The sequence below is a fragment of the Fusarium redolens genome (assembly GCF_020744475.1).
Source record: "Fusarium redolens strain MPI-CAGE-AT-0023 chromosome Unknown BKA55scaffold_4, whole genome shotgun sequence".
In the NCBI taxonomy this organism is placed as follows: Eukaryota; Fungi; Ascomycota; class Sordariomycetes; order Hypocreales; family Nectriaceae; genus Fusarium; species Fusarium redolens.
In genome coordinates this window covers 2,524,121-2,542,837 of record NW_025763667.1, presented here as the reverse complement: position 1 = coordinate 2,542,837, position 18,717 = coordinate 2,524,121, and the positions used below count along the sequence as shown (strand labels likewise).

Sequence of the window (18,717 nt, the reverse complement as noted above, 5' to 3'; positions counted from 1 at the left end):
AAAAATTTGGCTCCTCAAGACAACCCACGACGAGCCAGTTCCCAGCATCGTGGGCCTCAATCTGCCAATATGCGTCGGCCTACGAAATATTACAGTCTGACGAGACCGGTATGCTCAGTTTCTGACCCCAATTGAGACGGGCTGGCTAGATTCCACCCCGCGGGAGGTGAATTTTGCCTTGCTAACGGACACACGATACAGAAACTCAGGCAATCATGGAACAAGTACAATCTGTTTAACATCGCCCGTGCAGCCGGCCGCGAGCCCCAAGTCAACAGTCGAGCAACATTCTTCCAGCAGAAATGGGCAGCCAAGTCGAAAACCCGAGGTTATCACGGCGAGCATGTGTCCGAGAAGAAGTGGGTGCGGCTCTTTTCAAGACGTCTTCAATCCGCTGTCGATCTCCCTCCCGAATACCTTGCCGCCAACGATGGTGCCGAGCAGGCCGCTGGTCGTGGTTCAGGCTTGACGACATCCAATGTGACCGCCGAGACCTACTCCAGAGTTCCCAAAGGCAGTACGACGGTCCGAAACCCTTCTCATCCTGCTCAGCGAGGCCGAGCTTTTGGAAACGTGAATGACATGCTCTCGGAGCATTTCCAGAACATGACACCTTATATGCAAATGACATTCGCGCCCCTGGAGCGAAGATTGGATACGGCTGTTTTCCGTGCTATGTTTGCTAGCAGTGTACGACAAGCTCGTCAATTTATTATTCACGGAGCTGTCAAGGTCAACGGCAAGAAGGTTTGTTTCAATAAAACACTCCCAGGACGCATGGCTCTAACATTTGACAGATGGTTCACCCATCGTACGCATTGAATCCTGGTGATATGTTCCAAGTTGAGGTTGAGAAAGTTTTGTATGGCACTGGAGAGCAAAAGACGGCTGAGTATACAACAATGGAAAGTCGCGAGAAGGAGATGCTCGACCAACAAGAAGATTCAGTCAGAAAGCATGGATTGAAGAAGCGATCCAAAGTCCTCGAGGCCGTTGCCAAAGAAGGAGAGGAAGCTGGGTCCGATGATACAAAGGCTCCTGGAAAACACGCGCGCAAGCGCGTTGAGCGAGAGGTGCAGTTGCACCGTGTCAGAAACCTCCGAACAACAGCCAGAGAGATTCTGAAGGGTGATATGAGAAACCTTTCTGCTAAGCAGAAGAAGGATTTACGACTATTCCGTGACACTGCCCAGCGTTTTCTCTCTCTCCCTGAGGCTCGCGAACTTGATGCACGAGACCTCCTCCATCAGATTCAGGCTCAGATCACGAAGCTTGAGTCTGTCGATACTTTCCGAAAGGCTGACTCGACACTGGCTAAAGCGTCAACTAAAGCAGCAAACGCTGAGAATTCAGCTGAAGCATCGGTCGAGGAGTCCGCTGAAACACAAGCTGAGAAATCAGATTCCAAATTAAGTAAGGAGGAGAGAGAGGCGAAGAAGTTGCAGTTCAAGAACAAGGTTCTCGAGAAGGGTCTGGAGGGCATCACAAATAAGGCAGATCGCGACCGGGCTATGAATATCCTGGCCACTGAGAACCTGACCAATGAGGAGACCCGCCGCCTCATCAACATTCTCAGAAACGACTCCGAGAACCCTATCGACCCCTCCAAACCCTATGTTACCCCCTGGCGTCCTCGCCCGTTCATGTCTGCCTTTGCCTTCATCCCTCGCTACCTTGAGGTCAACCCCAACATCTGTGCTGCAGTCTACCTGCGTCATCCTGTCGCAAGAAAGGGTATGGCTGAGGTTCCCACGCCTTTCAGCTACTTGACCAACCAGCTGGCCCATAACTGGTACTTGGGACGAGGTTAATGAAAAGCGATATGTGGTTTTTGGAACTGGGAAGAAATTTGGCTAGGCGGATGGGGTGCCTGTGTACTATACCACCTTCTAGAGTATACGGTAGATAACCGGATGTACCTTGTATGTATTACCACCGTTAAAAGCATGACAAGTCTGGGTAGCACACTATCTTTCAGCTGTTAGAAACAGTGTTAAGCGAGTAATTGAGTCCATATATGCTGATGCTTCTACGAAATTATGATTCGGATGCTTGTATAAGCTAGCTAAGCCATGTCAACATTGAGAGAATGTAGAAGAAATGGGTCGCAAGTGGGTTGTTGAGGTTTCGAACGATGGTATATAATCTCCGCGACGTAGTAGAACTCTCCGGGCGCCTCATCTGCTGTGCAACTCGAGTGCACAGGTGGGCAACTCGGCTGGCAAATGGCTTGAGGAGCACTCAACCGGTTATTAGATTCCCGGTCTTAAGCCACCGAGGATAGCGGCTGTAATGTTACTGTTGGTGGCTGAATATATACTGAAGTTTAAAGTTTAGAGGCTATCTTGGACATGCTCCAACAAAGGGATTGTCAGGGGCCTGATACGGCTGCTCTCCGTTCTTTCTAGTCAGCTGGTATCACACTGAGATATGATAAAGTGACTGAGAGAAGAAGTGCATATGTATTTGGGTATAGTCTAGACGAACAAGTCAAAGCGTAGGCCTCAAGCTGATAAGGTGCAGCTGAGCCGCCGATCCACTTGATTGGAGTAGACATGCAGTACAAGGCAGTACAAGGCCAACGCGTTTCTTCAAGGCGCGACAAGAAGCACGGATGGGGTTATTGGGTACCACGTCCGTGGATAAGGATGCAGCTCAAGTCCCGGTCCAAAAGAGAACCTAGACCTGTTGATTGCCGTCTGTAGCCAATCTGAGGACTCTCCTGAGAGCTTATCAGGACGGCCTGCCTAAGTCGCACAGCCGCTATCAGAGACCCTGGGGCCCCGGGCCGCTACTGTACAAAAGGGTGAGGAGCCACATCCTTGGCTGGCAGATCTCGAGTGGGGGATTATGTGGGAAAGATGTCGATTATCTCTGTTGAAAAATATCCCATCCCATGTGATAGACAGCTGGTGTTTTGACTCTTGGGGAATAAGCTATCTTGGCTGTCTTCATTCCCTCTAAAAGCCGAATATTCAGACTATACCAAAATAGTACCAGACCCAGGTCCAGACAATGTTCGATTTAGAGTGGCCGCTCTAGGAGAGACAACTTACATAACGCCTTTCTCTGAGTCGCCAGAACTCAAGGGGAGGCGGAACCCTCCACGCTGATGCTGGGTTCTTGCCTCCACTCAATTCCTTGACCAACGTCAGTTCACTGTTCCTTCTTCTGCTTTAACCTTACCACGCGTGCACTTACCTCAGGGTCCTTTTCTACATTAGTAAAGTACCAGAAGGAGCATCCATTCGGTGTCAGGTCAGGTCGAGTCGGGAATCGCCTGAACATTCACCTTAATCAGCCGCGTTCAGAGTCTAGGCCTCAGCTGCAAGAAATCTACCTCACACATTCCCATTCCTCTTCACTCTTCATCCACGGTCTTTTTTTACCACCTCAGGTTTCATCGCATCGCATTGCATCGCCTCACATCATCACCTCATCTCAGATCACCTCACTCTGGTCAGGCACCCTCGGGCTGTCTTCGGCGTTGACCCTGGGTTAACAAGTCCCGTGGAGTTGGTCAACTCGGCAGAAGCCCTCACCTTGTCCCTACCAGACATGGTTGATTACAAAACCCGCAAAGTCAGGATGGAATAGTTGTTAGGAGGACTATATGCCCAATCTCCAACTCCTGTTCAATTCTTTTCCAATCTGTCACATCTAAACTATCACACACACTCGTATCTATTAACCTACCGCAAAGACCTCATTTTCGCTTAGTTTGAGCCAAAGTGCTGATCCCCGTTCAACCTCTAACCACAATTTCGTCCCCCACAGTCTACGTTGTGGGCCTACGAACTAGCACATTCATTCAAAACATCGTGTCATATCATCTCACAAAGAGTGTTTATTATCTGGATCTCCTCATATCCCGACCTCTACCACTTGTTTGATTTACGTGCATTTTTATCACCAGATTTCGCTCGCTCAGTTACACCATGGAAGAGCCGGAACCTAAGACCGCGGTGCAGCCGGGTCCATCGACAACAGCCCCAGGGGCAACTCGCAAGAAGTCACGCAGAGGCGCCGACTCTGCCAGTCAGAAGAGGCGATGCGTGAGTACGGCGTGTATAGCGTGCCGTAAACGCAAGTCCAAGTGCGATGGTGCCCTTCCTAGTTGCGCTGCATGCTCCAGCGTATATGGAACTGAGTGTGTTTATGATCCTAACTCAGACCATCGCCGAAAGGGTGTTTATCGCGAAAAGGTCGACAGCATGAAGGCACGCAATTCGACCTTACAGATTCTGATCGAAGCCATATTGAATGCTGAAGAAGACGACGTGCTGGGCATTGTTCAGAAGATCCGTACCTGCAATAGCCTTGACGCTGTTGCCGAAGATATTATCAAGCTGCAACAGCAGCTGCCACAACAGCCACAACAACAGCCGGCAATTCCGTTGGCCAATGATGATTCTGATGATTATGATCAATCCAATGATAATTATACTACCGACCAACCCGAGCAGGGTGAAAGGGATTTGGCTCGCAAGATGGGTGAGCTCAGACTCGAGAACGGTAACGTTCGCTTTATTGGAGGCACCTCTCACCTTATCTATCTGAGTGATCCGACTCATGAAGGAGAAACGGAGCCAAATCTTGAAGATTACACAACTGGACAGGATCCTATTACCTCTTGGACTCGCGTCACTCAAGACACTCAGCTCATCACTCACCTAATTAACATGTATTTCAACTGGCACTACCCTTACTTTACCACGCTCTCAAAAACACTCTTCTTCCAAGACTTTTTGAGAGGCAAGGCCGGGATAGGCCGAGGTACTGCATACTGTTCATCGCTCTTGGTCAACGCTATGCTCGCTTTGGGTTGCCATTTTACAAGTGTAGCCGGCGCATATGGTACCCCTGGCGATAGCCGGACGAAAGGCGATCACTTTTTTGCTGAGGCAAAACGCTTGATTGTTGAGAACGACGAATACGAAAAGCCCCGATTAGTTACCGTTCAAGCATTGGCACTCATGTCGGTGAGAGAAGCCGGTTGTGCTCGCGAAGCCAAGGGGTGGGTGTATAGCGGAATGAGTTTCCGCATGGCTGAAGATATTGGTCTGAACCTAGATGTTGGCCAGCTCGACAAAGAACGAATGAGTGATTATGAGATTGATGCAAGGCGAATTACATTCTGGGGCTGCTATTTGTTCGACAAATGCTGGTCCAATTACCTCGGCAGGCTGCCTCAGATCCCCAAGAGTTCGTTCAACGTGTCCAAATTTGATGTATTCCCCGATGAAGACGCGGAATCATGGTCACCTTATACGGACAGTGGATTTGACCAGTCATTTAAACAACCAGCACGAACACGAGCTATTGCTCTGCAGATGTCAAAGCTTTCCGAGATCAGTAGTGACTTGCTCGCCTTCTTCTACCATCCAAGCCACATTGGCAGGTCCAGTGGAAAGACGGTAGAACTCAAGAAGTTAAGTGAGCTGCATCGCCGTCTGGAAGAGTGGCGAAAAGAACTTCCAAAGGAATTTGAGCCTAAAGATGGCCAGCTACCCAATGTGCTTCTCATGCAGTAAGTGACACAGAAACGGACAGCTAAGCTGCAAGTCACTGACCCTGAATAGCATGTTCTTTCATCTCCAGTACATACATCTCTTCCGACCTTTCTTAAAGTACTCACCTACTTCTTCGCCTCTTCCGCCACATGTCTCACCCCGCCGTATCTGTACAGCAAATGCTGGGGCAATCTCAAAACTGCTTCGATTGTACAAGAAGCTCTGGAACTTGCGCCAGATTTGTAACATTGCAGTGTATATGGTGCACAGTGCATGCACAATCCATTTATTAAACCTTCCCGAGAAAACTGCTCGCCGGGATATCACTCATGGGGTAAAACATCTCGAAGAAATTGCGGAGGACTGGCTCTGCGCCAGAAGAACCTTGAGCATCCTGAGCGTTCTTGCCCGGAAGTGGAATTGCGAACTCCCTGAGGATGCAGCATTCGTGCTTCATCGGGCCGACGAAAAATACGGAACGTACAGCACATCTGATGTCCCGTCACCTCATTCGCAGGCAGGAGCTTCGCCCCTTTCTGATGGTGGTCTGGGGATGAAGGCCATGGGTGAATACAGCCCCTTTCCCCCGTATAATCGAGCACAATTGGCTCGGCCGATGCAACAGCTTCAACAGCAACAGCAACAGCAACAGCCGCAGCACCAGCCTCAACGATCTGTAACAGACGCCATGCTGACAAGCGCCCCGCTGTCGAACACCATTCTTTCTCAGCAACAGGGTATGCCTTTGAACAGATCCAACGCAGGATTTGGACCCGAGCCTATGGGTGGATGGGGTTCTGTCCCTGTTACATCATCGATGCCATCCTATCAGCAGGCATTTGCACCCATCAACCGCAACAGCATGGCAAACGCCGGCACAAGTGTCCCGCCTGTCAGCAATCCTCCAACATCTAACCGGTCTATGAGGATGGATGGGCAAGAATGGTTCTTGAACGACAGCGCAAGGTGGCACCAGAGCTTTGAGGCCTGGCAAATGGCCAACAACGGACAGGACAATTCTGTGTTTATGTTTGGCGACGGCAACAATCAGGATACCCCTAACAGCAGCACAGAAGGTAACGGCAATATGCAAGCTGAAGCTAACGACCAGATAGCAGCGCTTGATGGGTTAGGAGCTTCATTATCCCGGGGTGGATGGCTCCCGGGCTTAGATTAAAGGGGTTGAAAGTTCCTGCTATGGTACTGTAAATATTGCTGCATTTGTATGTTAAATAGTTACGACTTGGATGAAGAATTTTCAGTTACTAGATGGGGATCGGAGTTGGTCGTCAAAAGTATACTAGCCAAAACATGAAGCATAAATTTTTTGATGGATTAGGTGTAGACGCGTGGATTCGTATTACACGACTGGTCATAATGCGCTGTGACAACTTTTAAGTCGGGATCTCTGTCATAAGTGGTAAGCTTTGGCTATATTATTACGATTCAATAATATAAGTGTCCGGCTCAGCTCTCCGTAATTCAGCTAGGCTCACAGACCGCATTTGCCGACCTGAGATTCAGGCGGTTACAGATAAAGTGGTCATATAGCCACGGCTATACCGCTGAAAACGAGGTGGAAAGACTGTCACACAACAAAGATGGTTCAATATTCAAGCTTCGATCACGACGTAGGAGGTTGTGTAAGAGGGAGCCACGTGGTATCCGGGAACAAGGGACGGTAAAGCACACACTGCAGTGCGAGTCTCTGGTTGAAAGATGGTGTCAAGACGAACTGAAGGGTCAGTTCATGGAGCCCTTGGACCAGGGAGAGTGCAGAATACATACAGCAGAGGAGGTACTAACAGGGATGTATGCGGATGGGACGAGTGTGGGGAAATCGGCCCGGAAGGCCGTTGGACGCTCGGCGCCACAAGCAAGACATTCCGGCGGTGGACGTCATGAGGGGAGAGATGGAGAAGAAATTAGGGGGAGGCAACGATTGGCGAGATTGGCTCTTTGGAGAGAGAGTTACAGCGTAGGAGCTCTGAAGGAACGTAGGAACAATAAGTCAGCAAGTAAGATACGGTATGATACAGAGTTGAAGGAAGATCACGATGGAGGGCTTAGACATTGGTTCCATCCAACTCGTGGCCAAGACCCTGCCATGGGGTTCAAATACTGCTTGAAGTGATTGAATCGCCTATGGTAGCTTGACTTATGCTGGAGCCTAGCATTGCATACATTCCACTGAGTCTAATCCGCGCTTCCGGTGCAGGTTCTGACAGGGCTCTCGACGATTTGATTGGTGCGCGAATGCGGGCGCAAATGCCGGGTTAACTGCAGGCTACCGATAATATAGTCCAGCAACAGAGGTTACACAAGAATTGGTAAGAAAGAAGATGTGAAGAGTTTGGCAGGAAGATGTCAAAGCTGTAACTTCAAACTTGGAAGTGGAAATTTTAAGGATATGAGAGAAATTAAATCGAAAGACAAGCTCGCGAGTATTTCCCTTTTGGGGGGGTGAACAATATCCAAGTAAGTTAAGCTCTTAGAGACGAACCGAACCCAAAGCTAATTGGCCCCGGTTGTCCTCGATCTCAGAGATTGGGGGAAGAATAAAAGCTGGAGCCCCAAACAGTCCCCTCCCCAGTACACTAATAACCGTTAAGGAAGGCGCATAGTCAATCAATCACCTGGGGTTCAGTTCACGTAGCACATTGGTTCATCGCCATTCAAGCTCGAATCTCAGCAAAAGAACAGCAGAGAGAACAGGGGGATAAAGTCAATTGTCTCGACCATGAAAATCCGGGGAACTGAGAGCAATAGGAAAGTCCCAAGCATTGTTCATCCACACCTCCCTCCCGTTCCCGTTCCCTGCCCTGCTTCAATCCACTTTGTGGATGCAGATGCAGTGCAAGCCCATGATATGTTCATACCTACCTACGCCTACATACACACTCACCATGCAGAAAGATACAGTACATGCTGTAGATACCCTGACACCTCTAGCACCTTGCGGAACGGATCGTAGGCCCTGGGAACGAAGCCCGAAAATCCTTCATCATCCTTCGACCGTCTTACGAGCAGAGCACTTGGCACTTTCAAGTTCTACAATGCCGTTCTGCTCTGCCGTCTCCCTTTACCCCCAAACTCCCAAACGCCGAGAGAATTTTCGACGTCAAGCCTCGGCTAACCTAAAGTTAGGCCCGGCTTTGTCATGTCTATGTCAGTGTGTCAGAGTCTGAGAGCCTCAGATGGGCGGCCACGCGCTCGACGCCACTAGATCCAACGACCCTGGGCTTTCCCCTACTGGGACAGCCATAGAGTAGCAGACAAGCTCATCAATAGCATCACCGGTTTCCAACAAAGGTAATGAACGGTTCTCTTAGACGTCAGCACATGCTTGAGCCCGTGGGCGTGCTACAGCTCTTTTCCTAGGTGGGTAGCAATCATATGAGGAAGCTACCGACAGTGGCTTCTCACCTCTACCCCGTCCAATTGTTGTCTGGATAACAAGATGAGATCCTGGAGATGGCTGCCACCTTTCTGCATCATTGCATCTCGACCCCAGACGGACGAACTGTCATTGTCAATTTCCCCAGGTTCACGATTAATGTCGATTCGTTGTGACGGGTTTAAGACGCGACAAGCAAGACACGGCTAGTTTCGAAGCCGGCCAGTGAAAAGAAAATAAAAGAAAAGAACACGTCTCGAACATGACACCCCAGATTGACTGCGACTGTGACATGACAGTCATTAAAGAATTCTTTCTCGGAAGATCCAACCGACAAGGACAAGCAATTCGTTGGTAGGAGTGGCACCCCATGGTTCCAAAAATCCTCCACCTCTTACACCACTCCACATCTGTTCATCAACCCACCTTCGGCGGGACCTCGCTCCCAAGCTTGGAGTCTAACTAAGGCTAGATCCCAACTTCTCCGTACGGAGTAGTAAGCGAACCATTTGGCATGCGGCAACTTCTTGGGGCATGCTGGTCTAGTAAAAGTACTCCCCCGATTCTGTCGACAGGCCCCGTCCATGCCCAGGTTTTCCTGGTACCGCCCGACATTTCAGTCACGAGCGGCCATGCCTTGGGGACGGTTTGGTTTCTCCAGAAAAACACAACGCCCGTTTCTCTCGTCCCTTCTTTCGTTACCGTCTGATCAAGATTGCCGTTGTCATTGTTGGTTAAGACCATTCGAATCTATCCAAATTGTTTCTTTTTCTGATCTTTGTGAACCCATTCTCCATCTCAAAGTTGAATTTCGACTCCGGGGTTTTTGAGTTTTATAGCACTCACGACTCACTCAACGTCAAACCTCCAGGATCCACTTGTCAGTCACTCAGTCTTCTGATCTGACATGACTTGACTTGACTTGGGTCTCTTTAAAACGAGCCATAAGGTGACCAATCTTGATATGAAGATTCCATTCTTCTCTTGCCTCTCTAAAACAAGAATCACTGAATCAATTGCATCAAAGACGAAGATCTTGTCGAGCTGTGTTTAAGCACAGAGTCGGAAGAGGAAGTCCAGCTCGACATTGCCGCAAATCTCAACGCATCTGGCAATAAGCTATTTAGCCAGAGTTCACGACGGCAGCTAGACCCCTCAAACGACCAGGGTACTGTAAGTGTATGCCTTCACTTTGTCTCATCTCCTGAACCGTCTTTCATCTCCCCAAATCCCTTCACTTTCCCTGTCAAGTGTCAACCCATTTCTTACACCCTGCCATCTTCATATATACAGGAAGACGTACTCTTACAACCCTCTACCTTCAAAACCTTGTACCCATCACTCCCTATAATGCAAAGGTGTCAGATGCCTTGTCAATCACTCAGCGGTCCCCGCTCCCCGACACATTTGCCCCCTAATAGCAATACGCGTTGATCTTGGTCTGTTTTGATGCCTCTGCAACCCGCCTGCAGCCGTCATCAGACTCGAACCCCTGTTTACCTACCTCTTACATCTAGCACTTCCCCATAAACTGATTTGAGTTCTGCCTGCAGGAGGGCAAGCTGACCAGGTTTATCAGTAAAGCTGTCCCCGTCTTCTCCAAGAGAGGGGAATAGCTCACAACATTCACCCTAGCTACGGATACTCGAACCCACAATACCCTTACTGCCGCCAGACCCTCCGCAGCGTCTGCGGCTGAGCGCGAGCACCGGCAACATGTTATCTAATCCACTTCAACGTTTTTCACCTTACCAGAACATCACCTCCTCCAACATCTCACCGGATGGAAACGTCCAGCAAGGCACGATGTCAGGTACAGGACTAGAATCACTCGGCCAAAGCCATCAGTATCCGATTCAACCACTTTCGCAGGCTGTCCCCCTCTCAAACGTTCATCTGGAGAGGTCAGGTCCTCAAATAAAGAATCGACAACATCCTTATGGAATCCATCCGCGTAACGCCAGCACTTCAGGGCCCATCAGGAGAAGAATCAGTCGAGCTTGCGATCAGTGCAACCAACTACGCACAAAATGTGACGGCCAACACCCCTGCGCACACTGTATTGGTAAGTACTGAGGTCAAACATTAACGGAGTGTTTCTGACTTCTGTAGAATTCGGTTTGGGGTGCGAGTACATCCGCGAAAGGAAGAAGAGAGGAAAGGCGTCGAGAAAGGAACTGGCCCAGCAAGCTGCTGCTCAAGCTGCGGCGGCTGCCAATGGCCAGAGCCTCGATGAATCTACATCCGAGAATGGCCAACCCGGCAACAAGGGACTCGACTCGTCGAATATGGTCCTGGAGCAGCAATCCAATGAACGCCATCCGAGCACAAGCAGCAAATCGAGCAGAGATCCCGGCGACGATGTGATGCGACATACTCAAGGCCTGGAAGGTCTCGACCCCCTTGGCAACATAAGCGAGCAACCACACCTGGGCCGTTCTTCTCTGGATGGTGAACACATTGAAAATAACGGCGGTCTGGATCTTAACGGTTTCGGAAGTATGGCACACGGCTATGAGACGCAGGGTCTTGAAGGTCCTGTGCTCAACGGTCAGTCATATGCGGCCAATGGACGAGGCAACATGCCTGGTTATGCCGAATTCCAATATTCGATGCAAGCCCAGAGTCCTCCCAACTTCGCCAATAACTCCACATTCAGGATAGGAAATAGCCCTCTTGGGTACTCAATGGGAAAGGGAACTTCACCTGGATGGGGTATCTCAATGGCTTCACCGCCAGGTCAATATCAGTCCCAGGTCCCTGCTCCCGCCTTCAACAACTCAAAGTTGCGGTATCCTGTTCTTGAGCCATTGGTGCCATATCTCAACAATCTTATCCCGATCCCGCTCGCTTGCGATTTAGTCGACTTATACTTTGCGTCTTCTTCATCGGCCCAAATGCACCCGATGTCACCCTATGTCTTGGGGTTCGTATTCCGAAAACGATATTTCCTTGATCAGACGAGGCCGAGACCATGTCAACCAGCCCTCTTGGCAAGCATGCTTTGGGTTGCTGCACAGACTAGTGACGCTCCTTTCCTCGCCAGCACACCATCAGCTCGTGCCAAGACGTGTCAGAAGCTCCTAGAACTTACAGTGTATCTTCTTCGACCACTCATTCATACAGCACCAAGCGATGCGCCCAGCCCCGTAGCTGATGGTGTTGCTCTTGGTGGGTTAGGTGTGGCTATGCCCGGCTCCATTAGCCTTGATGCCACAAGTGGCGAATCAGGGCCATTTGGTGCCGCTGGTAGTCTTGACGACGTGATAACTTACATTCATTTGGCGGTCGTCGTCTCTGCTAGCGAATACAAAGGCGCAAGTATGAGATGGTGGACCGCTGCTTGGGGTCTTGCTCGTGAGCTGAAGCTGGGTCGCGAGCTTCCCTCTGGGCCTTCATCTGCGACTCAAGAAAATATGGACACTGATGCCGCAGATGATGGAGAAGGCGGTATTAGTGGTAGTGGATATGTAGGTGAGGAAGAACGTGAGGAGCGACGCCGGATATGGTGGCTCCTTTACATCGTCGACAGGCATTTGGCATTGTGTTACAATCGCCCCCTATTTCTGCTCGATATCGAATGTCAGGGATTGTTGCAACCCATGGACGATGCTCGATGGCAGAGCGGCGATTTCAGCGGCCACTCGAATTCCACCACAGATCCTAACTTATTAGGAACAAGCCCAGAAGGATATGGTGCCGACATGGTACAAGCTCATGGGCCTCAATACGAGTGTCGAGGCCACAGTATATTTGGATATTTCCTCCCTCTTATGACCATCCTGGGTGAAATTGTCGACTTGCACCACGCAAAGAATCATCCGCGTTTCGGAACCGGCTTTCGTCAAGGCCACGAGTGGAATGCCCAAACTGCAGAAATTACTCGACATCTGGAAATCTATGAGCAGAGCTTGCAGGCTTTCGAGCACAAGAACCTGCCCCGACCGGGGGAGGAAAGAGTCGATGCTCAGAACGAGGGTAACGAGCGCTCAGGGGTTCCTGATGCCAACACGCCGTCAGTTCACTCGGTACACACTAATGGATCTAATCGCCTTACCGAGAGCAATATCCAGACTCGAATTGTTATTGCATACGGAACTCACGTTATGCACGTCTTGCATATTCTTCTGGCTGGAAAATGGGATCCCATCAACTTGCTGGATGATGAGGATCTGTGGATCTCATCGCAAGGATTCATCACATCAACGAGCCATGCTGTAGCTGCGGCTGAAGCGATCAACCAAATTCTTGAATTCGACCCCGGACTGGAATTCATGCCGTTCTTCTTCGGTATCTATCTTCTTCAGGGGTCGTTCTTGTTGCTGCTTATTGCGGATAAGCTGCAGTCGGAGGCATCGCCAAGTGTTGCAAAAGCATGCGAGACAATTGTGCGGGCTCACGAAGCATGTGTTGTAACTCTAAGCACAGAATATCAGGTAAGTCCTTCTATAATTGAGCTCTCAGCGCAAGTACTGACAATGGATAGCGAAAATTCAGCAAAGTTATGCGCAGCGCTCTTGCTCAGGTTCGAGGTCGTGTACCTGAGGATCTGGGAGAGCAGCAGCAAAGGCGAAGGGAGCTTTTGGCGGTTTATCGATGGACAAAGGACGGAACAGGATTGGCCCTATGAGCAAGGCTCTGGTCAAGTTAACGGCAAGGAAACCAAAGGGATTGGAAAAGGAGGCAACGTATTCGCGGCGGCGCATTGGGACACTCTCTTTCGGGTGGATAACGGCCTTTATGGACTCGAGACATGACTTGAGTATGGGAGCGGCACGGTGCTTTTAGATACCATGAAGCGGGCAGCAATATGATGTCGAAAAGCCAAGTCTTTTGGCATTTGGAAATTCAATTCATATCAATCTTTTGAGTTCTTGGAGAGTTGGGTGTCTTTCTTAGGATGATTCGAGGTCGATGATGGTGAGAATGACTAGTAAAGGAATATATCAGCAACGAGATCAAAATGCTGGTTGTATGTGAGTGAGTGCTAGGTGCTGGGTGCTGGGTGCTGGGTGCTGTTCAAACAAAGGGCGCAGATGTAAGATGAAGGGGATGGTGAACAAGTGTGTTCGGTAAGACTATGACAGAACGAGTGAGCATGTTCATCTCAATAGATTGATTCTTGGATCGATTATTTCGCCCTCTTGATCCCAATGGCTCTTTTCTCCATCTTCTCGTCAATGTCTCCTCTGCGCATCGCCAACGATCCTGCTAACGACCAACGCCAACCGTAACCCCTATTTACGCCCATCAACACAGAACGATTCAGCGCTTCCTAAAATGTATCCCGAAGGATTGAGAGCGCCTGGCATTGATTCTGTGTATTTTTCGTTTTGATAGCTTAATAATTCGACGAGCTGTTTTGACGTGTACCATCGATGCGGCGTCTGCCTACGACACGAACCACGAGACGAGTTAGCTGTGATGAGGCGGAACGATCGATACGACTCCATAAAACCTTGACGATGAAGACATGATATAAGAGGTCCTCAGGGTCGGGTTTTGGAAGCTTGGACACTAGTGAATGTCGATGATGGGGCGAGTTGGCGAGTTGGGGGGTAAACCACCAAGACGAATTAAGACATCAACAAAAGAAATAATAACGAATGACTCACCAAAGATTGTTCTTTTCGACATTTTTGTAATTGTAGTAAGAGTGTGAAGTAGATAAACAATTATCAAAGTGCATTCTCGCTAGAATCTTTGTTTTCGTTGCATGTCACGCCTCGTGCACCCTCGCGAGTAACCACGTCATGTGCTTTCCTCACCCAGGCGACTGGCCGTTTATTTCCCTGCGTATCAACTTGATGTGGGGGATAGAGGCTCTGCAGTGCCGGGATTTGGAACTCCACTCTCGACTTCAACGCATTGGGTCCGCCAGACACTCGACGATATAACTCCATAGGCATGCATCACTTGTAAAATATTATACATTCTATATAGATACATCATAAAGCATGCTCATGATTACGTATTTAGAGAAATTTGGGTAAAATATGTATGAGATATGCTCACGTGGGCTGCCAAACAAAAATGCAGCGTATGGCTTCCATTGCATCAGATGGGATATAATCTGTTGCTCTGCCCGTGACGTCTTCTTTTATTAATCCCGTCTTCAGGCGCGTCTTACACCTGCAAACTGTCTGTCTACGCGTGCCTCCACCTTCATAGGCGGACTATACCTCGCAGTGACCAAGTGCATTAGCTCATAATGCCCCTATGCCACTGCTAGATTTCCATGTAGGGAACTCACTAACTTGTCTCGACTGCATTGCCCGCTGTTTCTACTGCACTGGCAGTTCCAGGTCCGCTTCACTGCGTTTGCTGTTCTGCCTTCTTGGTTGCTCCACCCACTTCGTTCCCCCATCTCTTCCTTTCTCCTCTCTCATCTTCTCCCATCACAACAACATTCTCACAAACCAAAAAGTTCTTTTTTAACACAACACACTTCTATCATCTGAAGCATCTTCTTTTGATCCCTCTCTTAATCACGAGCATCTCTTGCTTTGTCATTTCATCCATCTGCATTGCACTCTGCATCGCTGGATCGACCATCCCCGACCTGTGCAGCTATTCACTGCCGCACGTCAAATCTACCCTTAATCACTACACGATATATTGATCACAGAATCACCGTCACACTCGTAACCCCTTCTATTTATTCCCCACGCGGATTCGCGTTCCGAAGACACGATGTCTAAACGACTTCTCCCGAAGCCTCCTCGACCTGCACACCCGTTGTCTCAAGTACATCTGCCACCCGGGTCTGCTGAAGAAGCCATCGCATCTATCAGAGCTTATGGATCCAGTTTTCCACAAGCTGCTGAATCCCAGACAGCTCAGAAATCAACTAATCTCCAGATTCCTGCTGTGCCAGCAACCGGACAGTCTCAGCAACCTCAGACCGGAGCGCCCCTTTCTGAGAAAGCTAAGGGAAAACAGCCAGAGAAGGCTCAGGAGCAGTCTTCAGCATCTCAAATTCCTGTTCCACAGGCATCTCAACAGGCTCAACAACCTCAGACCGAAGCACCCCTTTCTGAGAAGGCCAAGGGGAAGCAGCCAAACAAATCTCTGAAGCGGTCTATCGACAGCGTCGAGCCCTCAACTTCCCAGGAAGGTCCTCCTCTCAAAAAGCCCGTTCCTGCTGATTGGTGGGAGGCCCCCGGCTTCTCTGAAGCGTTCAAGCAATTCCACAGAGACAGATACCGAGGCAAACGAACTTTCGCATCGGGTCTTACTAAGGGAATTGTTGACCTGGCTATACTCGAACACAAGAAGATCCAGGCTGCTGCTGCCGCTCATCAAGCTACTTCCGACCAGGTTGTTGCTAATCCGGCTGCGCTTGAACAAGACACTGCCACGATAACTGCAGACCTTCAAGCTCTCGAGAACCTGCCCGGCGACCTCTCCTCCGACATGGGTACAGACAATCAACAGACAGCCCTTGGCCCTCCGATTGACCCCCAGCTTCAGGAACAGTATGTCGATAGCTCCATGGACCCTCGTGCTCACGCAATGTTTGTCGGAGGTGTCAAGCTCAGCCAAGTTGGCTTGGGGCCCGATTCTACTCTTCCCAAGGACGATGTTGATGGTCGTTTCAAGCTGATCAAGACTGAGCTCAAAAATCAGGCTTCCAGAGTACCCATCCCTCCCGCCTCTGCACTTCCTCGGCAGCCGCCCAAGGCATTTGTTGGTGGTACCTACCAGATCCCGACCGGTGTTGAAGACCCTCGTCTCAAGGAGGTCCTGAGACGAAGGAACGAAATTATTCTCAACACACAGAAACAGGTTGATCTTGACCGTAACAACTTAGCTGCAAAGGGAACTCGCGAGCGACGGGAAGAGAAAGAAAAAAATCTCAAAAAGATCATTAGCAGGTTACAAGTCGAAATGAACTGGTGGCGTCTCAAGGCTGTCTCTCTTGGCGGCAATACGCGAGAATGGGATGGTATCCCTGACTCCCTCAAGAACAAAATGTTACAAGATATGGATGAAAAAGTGTGCAACGCCGAGCTTGCTCAATCGGCGGAAACTAAGAAGATCAAAGGATTAGAACATTCTGCTCGAAATACAGAAAACGCAGTGAGTAATAGTGCTTACGATCCAAACGAGAAACTTACTAACATGTTGTGTCTAGCGACTGTTGAAAGAGGACGGCGCCAAGAAGGAGAAGGTGGTTCAAGCAATCATTGCTGCCATTGAGGCTAAAGATCGTGAATCCCAGGACGCCAAGTCTCAGGGAATAGAAGCCCCTGAGATGAATCTCGACGAATTCGTTGAGATGACCGTTCCTGACGATGAAATCCCTGTCGATACCACTACCGCTCCCGGTGTGACGACTTGGGACACGGCCGAAGCCCCTACTCCTATCGATGGCAACCTCAACAGTATCTATGTCAACACGGGGGTCAGCGACATCAACATCAATAATCGCGGTGTTCCAATTGAGACTACAACCAATATCGGTGAAAATGCCAATGCTGGAGGCGCAATCGGACATGTCAACACTACTGATGTCAACAATGCCATGGAAGTTGGCAATCCTATCAATATCAACAGTTCTATGGGTCTCAACAATGCGATGGATGAAAACGCTATGGATACTGACAACATGGTCGGTACATTCGACATGAGCGACGGCTCCCTTCCTCCAAACAACTGGGGCTATCAAGCAAATGGTCAGATCGACAATCTCCCTGTTATGTCTATGGACTTTCAAGGTGCTCCCCTCAACAGCTATGGCCTTCAGGACAACGGCATGCAGAACAACTGCCTTCCTGACGGTAATTTGACTGATAATGGACTCCAGAATAACGTCTTTAACGGCTTTGACCCCCAAAACACCAACTTTCCCAACTTGGAGTCTCAGGGCAATGGGTTTATGCAGAACGGTCCCCAGGACAGTTCCTTTATTATGAATGATATTCAGAACACTGACTTCTCCAACAACGGCCTTCAGACCAATTCTTTCACCACCAATGGTTTTCAGAGAATTAACTTTCTCGACAACGGTATTCAGGGCAATGCCTCTTTTGACAACGGTCTTGAGGGAAATGCCTCTTTCAACAACGTGATTCAGGGCAATGGCTCTTTCGACGACGGTATTCAGGGTAATGGCTTTTTCGACAACGCGATTCTGGACAATGCCTCTATCAGCACTGGTCCTCAGGGCAATGGTAACGCAACGAATAAACCCAAGCCCTATAGAGTCACTAAGACCAGCAAGACTAGCAAGGCCAGCAAGAGCAACGGCCGTACGATCAAGAAGCCCGAGAACATTAGAGGCGAGATCACTGGAGCCGATATCCCTAGAGTTGAGAGCCCTAACCCCAGAGTCGAGAACCATAACCCCATCAACCCAATCGTTCTCGCACACGCTAGACTTGATCACATCGATTCCAGAGACCCCTATGCCTTTGGCGGCCGACCTCCTAGTGCTAGTCAACAGATTATCACTCCTCGGGCGAGCGATTTCGCAAACGACAAATACCTGACATATGAGAACTCTTTCACAAGCGCGGGCAACCAAAGTCTCTTTACATCTGAATATGAAATGGTCCCTTCCGACCCTCACAGCCATGAACTTTTAGCCACCGACTACCCTCAAAATCACTCCAACTACAACAACACCTTCGTTGAGCCCTTCGATACTCAGGGTTCCAGCTATCAGTCCTCACAGGCTGGTGCTCATAATGGCAGCACTTACTCCTACGCCGCTACCAATGATACGGATTTCCGAGGATCTTACACCGATCTCCTTCAGGATTCGGAATGAATCCTGCCCCAATCCGACATCAAGTCCTTTCT

General features: G+C 49.5%; 4 protein-coding genes across 4 annotated transcripts; all 4 read left to right on the top strand.

Annotated features, from left to right (window-relative positions):
• Positions 1-69: 69 nt before the first annotated feature.
• BKA55DRAFT_687058 (uncharacterized protein) lies at positions 70-1,811 on the top strand (the record flags this gene model as incomplete). The annotated part of the gene is made up of 3 exons (XM_046199011.1): positions 70-108; positions 202-747; positions 798-1,811. The coding sequence occupies 3 exons, from the start codon at positions 70-72 to the stop codon at positions 1,809-1,811; spliced, it is 1,599 nt and encodes a 532-aa protein (XP_046053365.1).
• A 2,127-nt stretch (positions 1,812-3,938) lies between these two features.
• BKA55DRAFT_505303 (fungal-specific transcription factor domain-containing protein) lies at positions 3,939-6,690 on the top strand (the record flags this gene model as incomplete). The annotated part of the gene is made up of 2 exons (XM_046187174.1): positions 3,939-5,530; positions 5,583-6,690. 2 exons carry the CDS (start codon positions 3,939-3,941, stop codon positions 6,688-6,690), a joined length of 2,700 nt encoding a protein of 899 aa, XP_046053364.1.
• A 3,936-nt stretch (positions 6,691-10,626) lies between these two features.
• BKA55DRAFT_504316 (fungal-specific transcription factor domain-containing protein) lies at positions 10,627-13,540 on the top strand (the record flags this gene model as incomplete). Its single annotated transcript, XM_046187079.1, has 3 exons — positions 10,627-10,975; positions 11,023-13,346; positions 13,397-13,540. 3 exons carry the CDS (start codon positions 10,627-10,629, stop codon positions 13,538-13,540), a joined length of 2,817 nt encoding a protein of 938 aa, XP_046053363.1.
• Positions 13,541-15,511: 1,971 nt separating this feature from the next.
• On the top strand, positions 15,512-18,685 carry BKA55DRAFT_673223 (uncharacterized protein; the record flags this gene model as incomplete). Its single annotated transcript, XM_046198021.1, has 2 exons — positions 15,512-16,992; positions 17,048-18,685. Exons 1-2 carry the CDS (start codon positions 15,604-15,606, stop codon positions 18,683-18,685), a joined length of 3,027 nt encoding a protein of 1,008 aa, XP_046053362.1. The 5' UTR covers positions 15,512-15,603.
• Between the last annotated feature and the right edge of the window lie 32 nt (positions 18,686-18,717).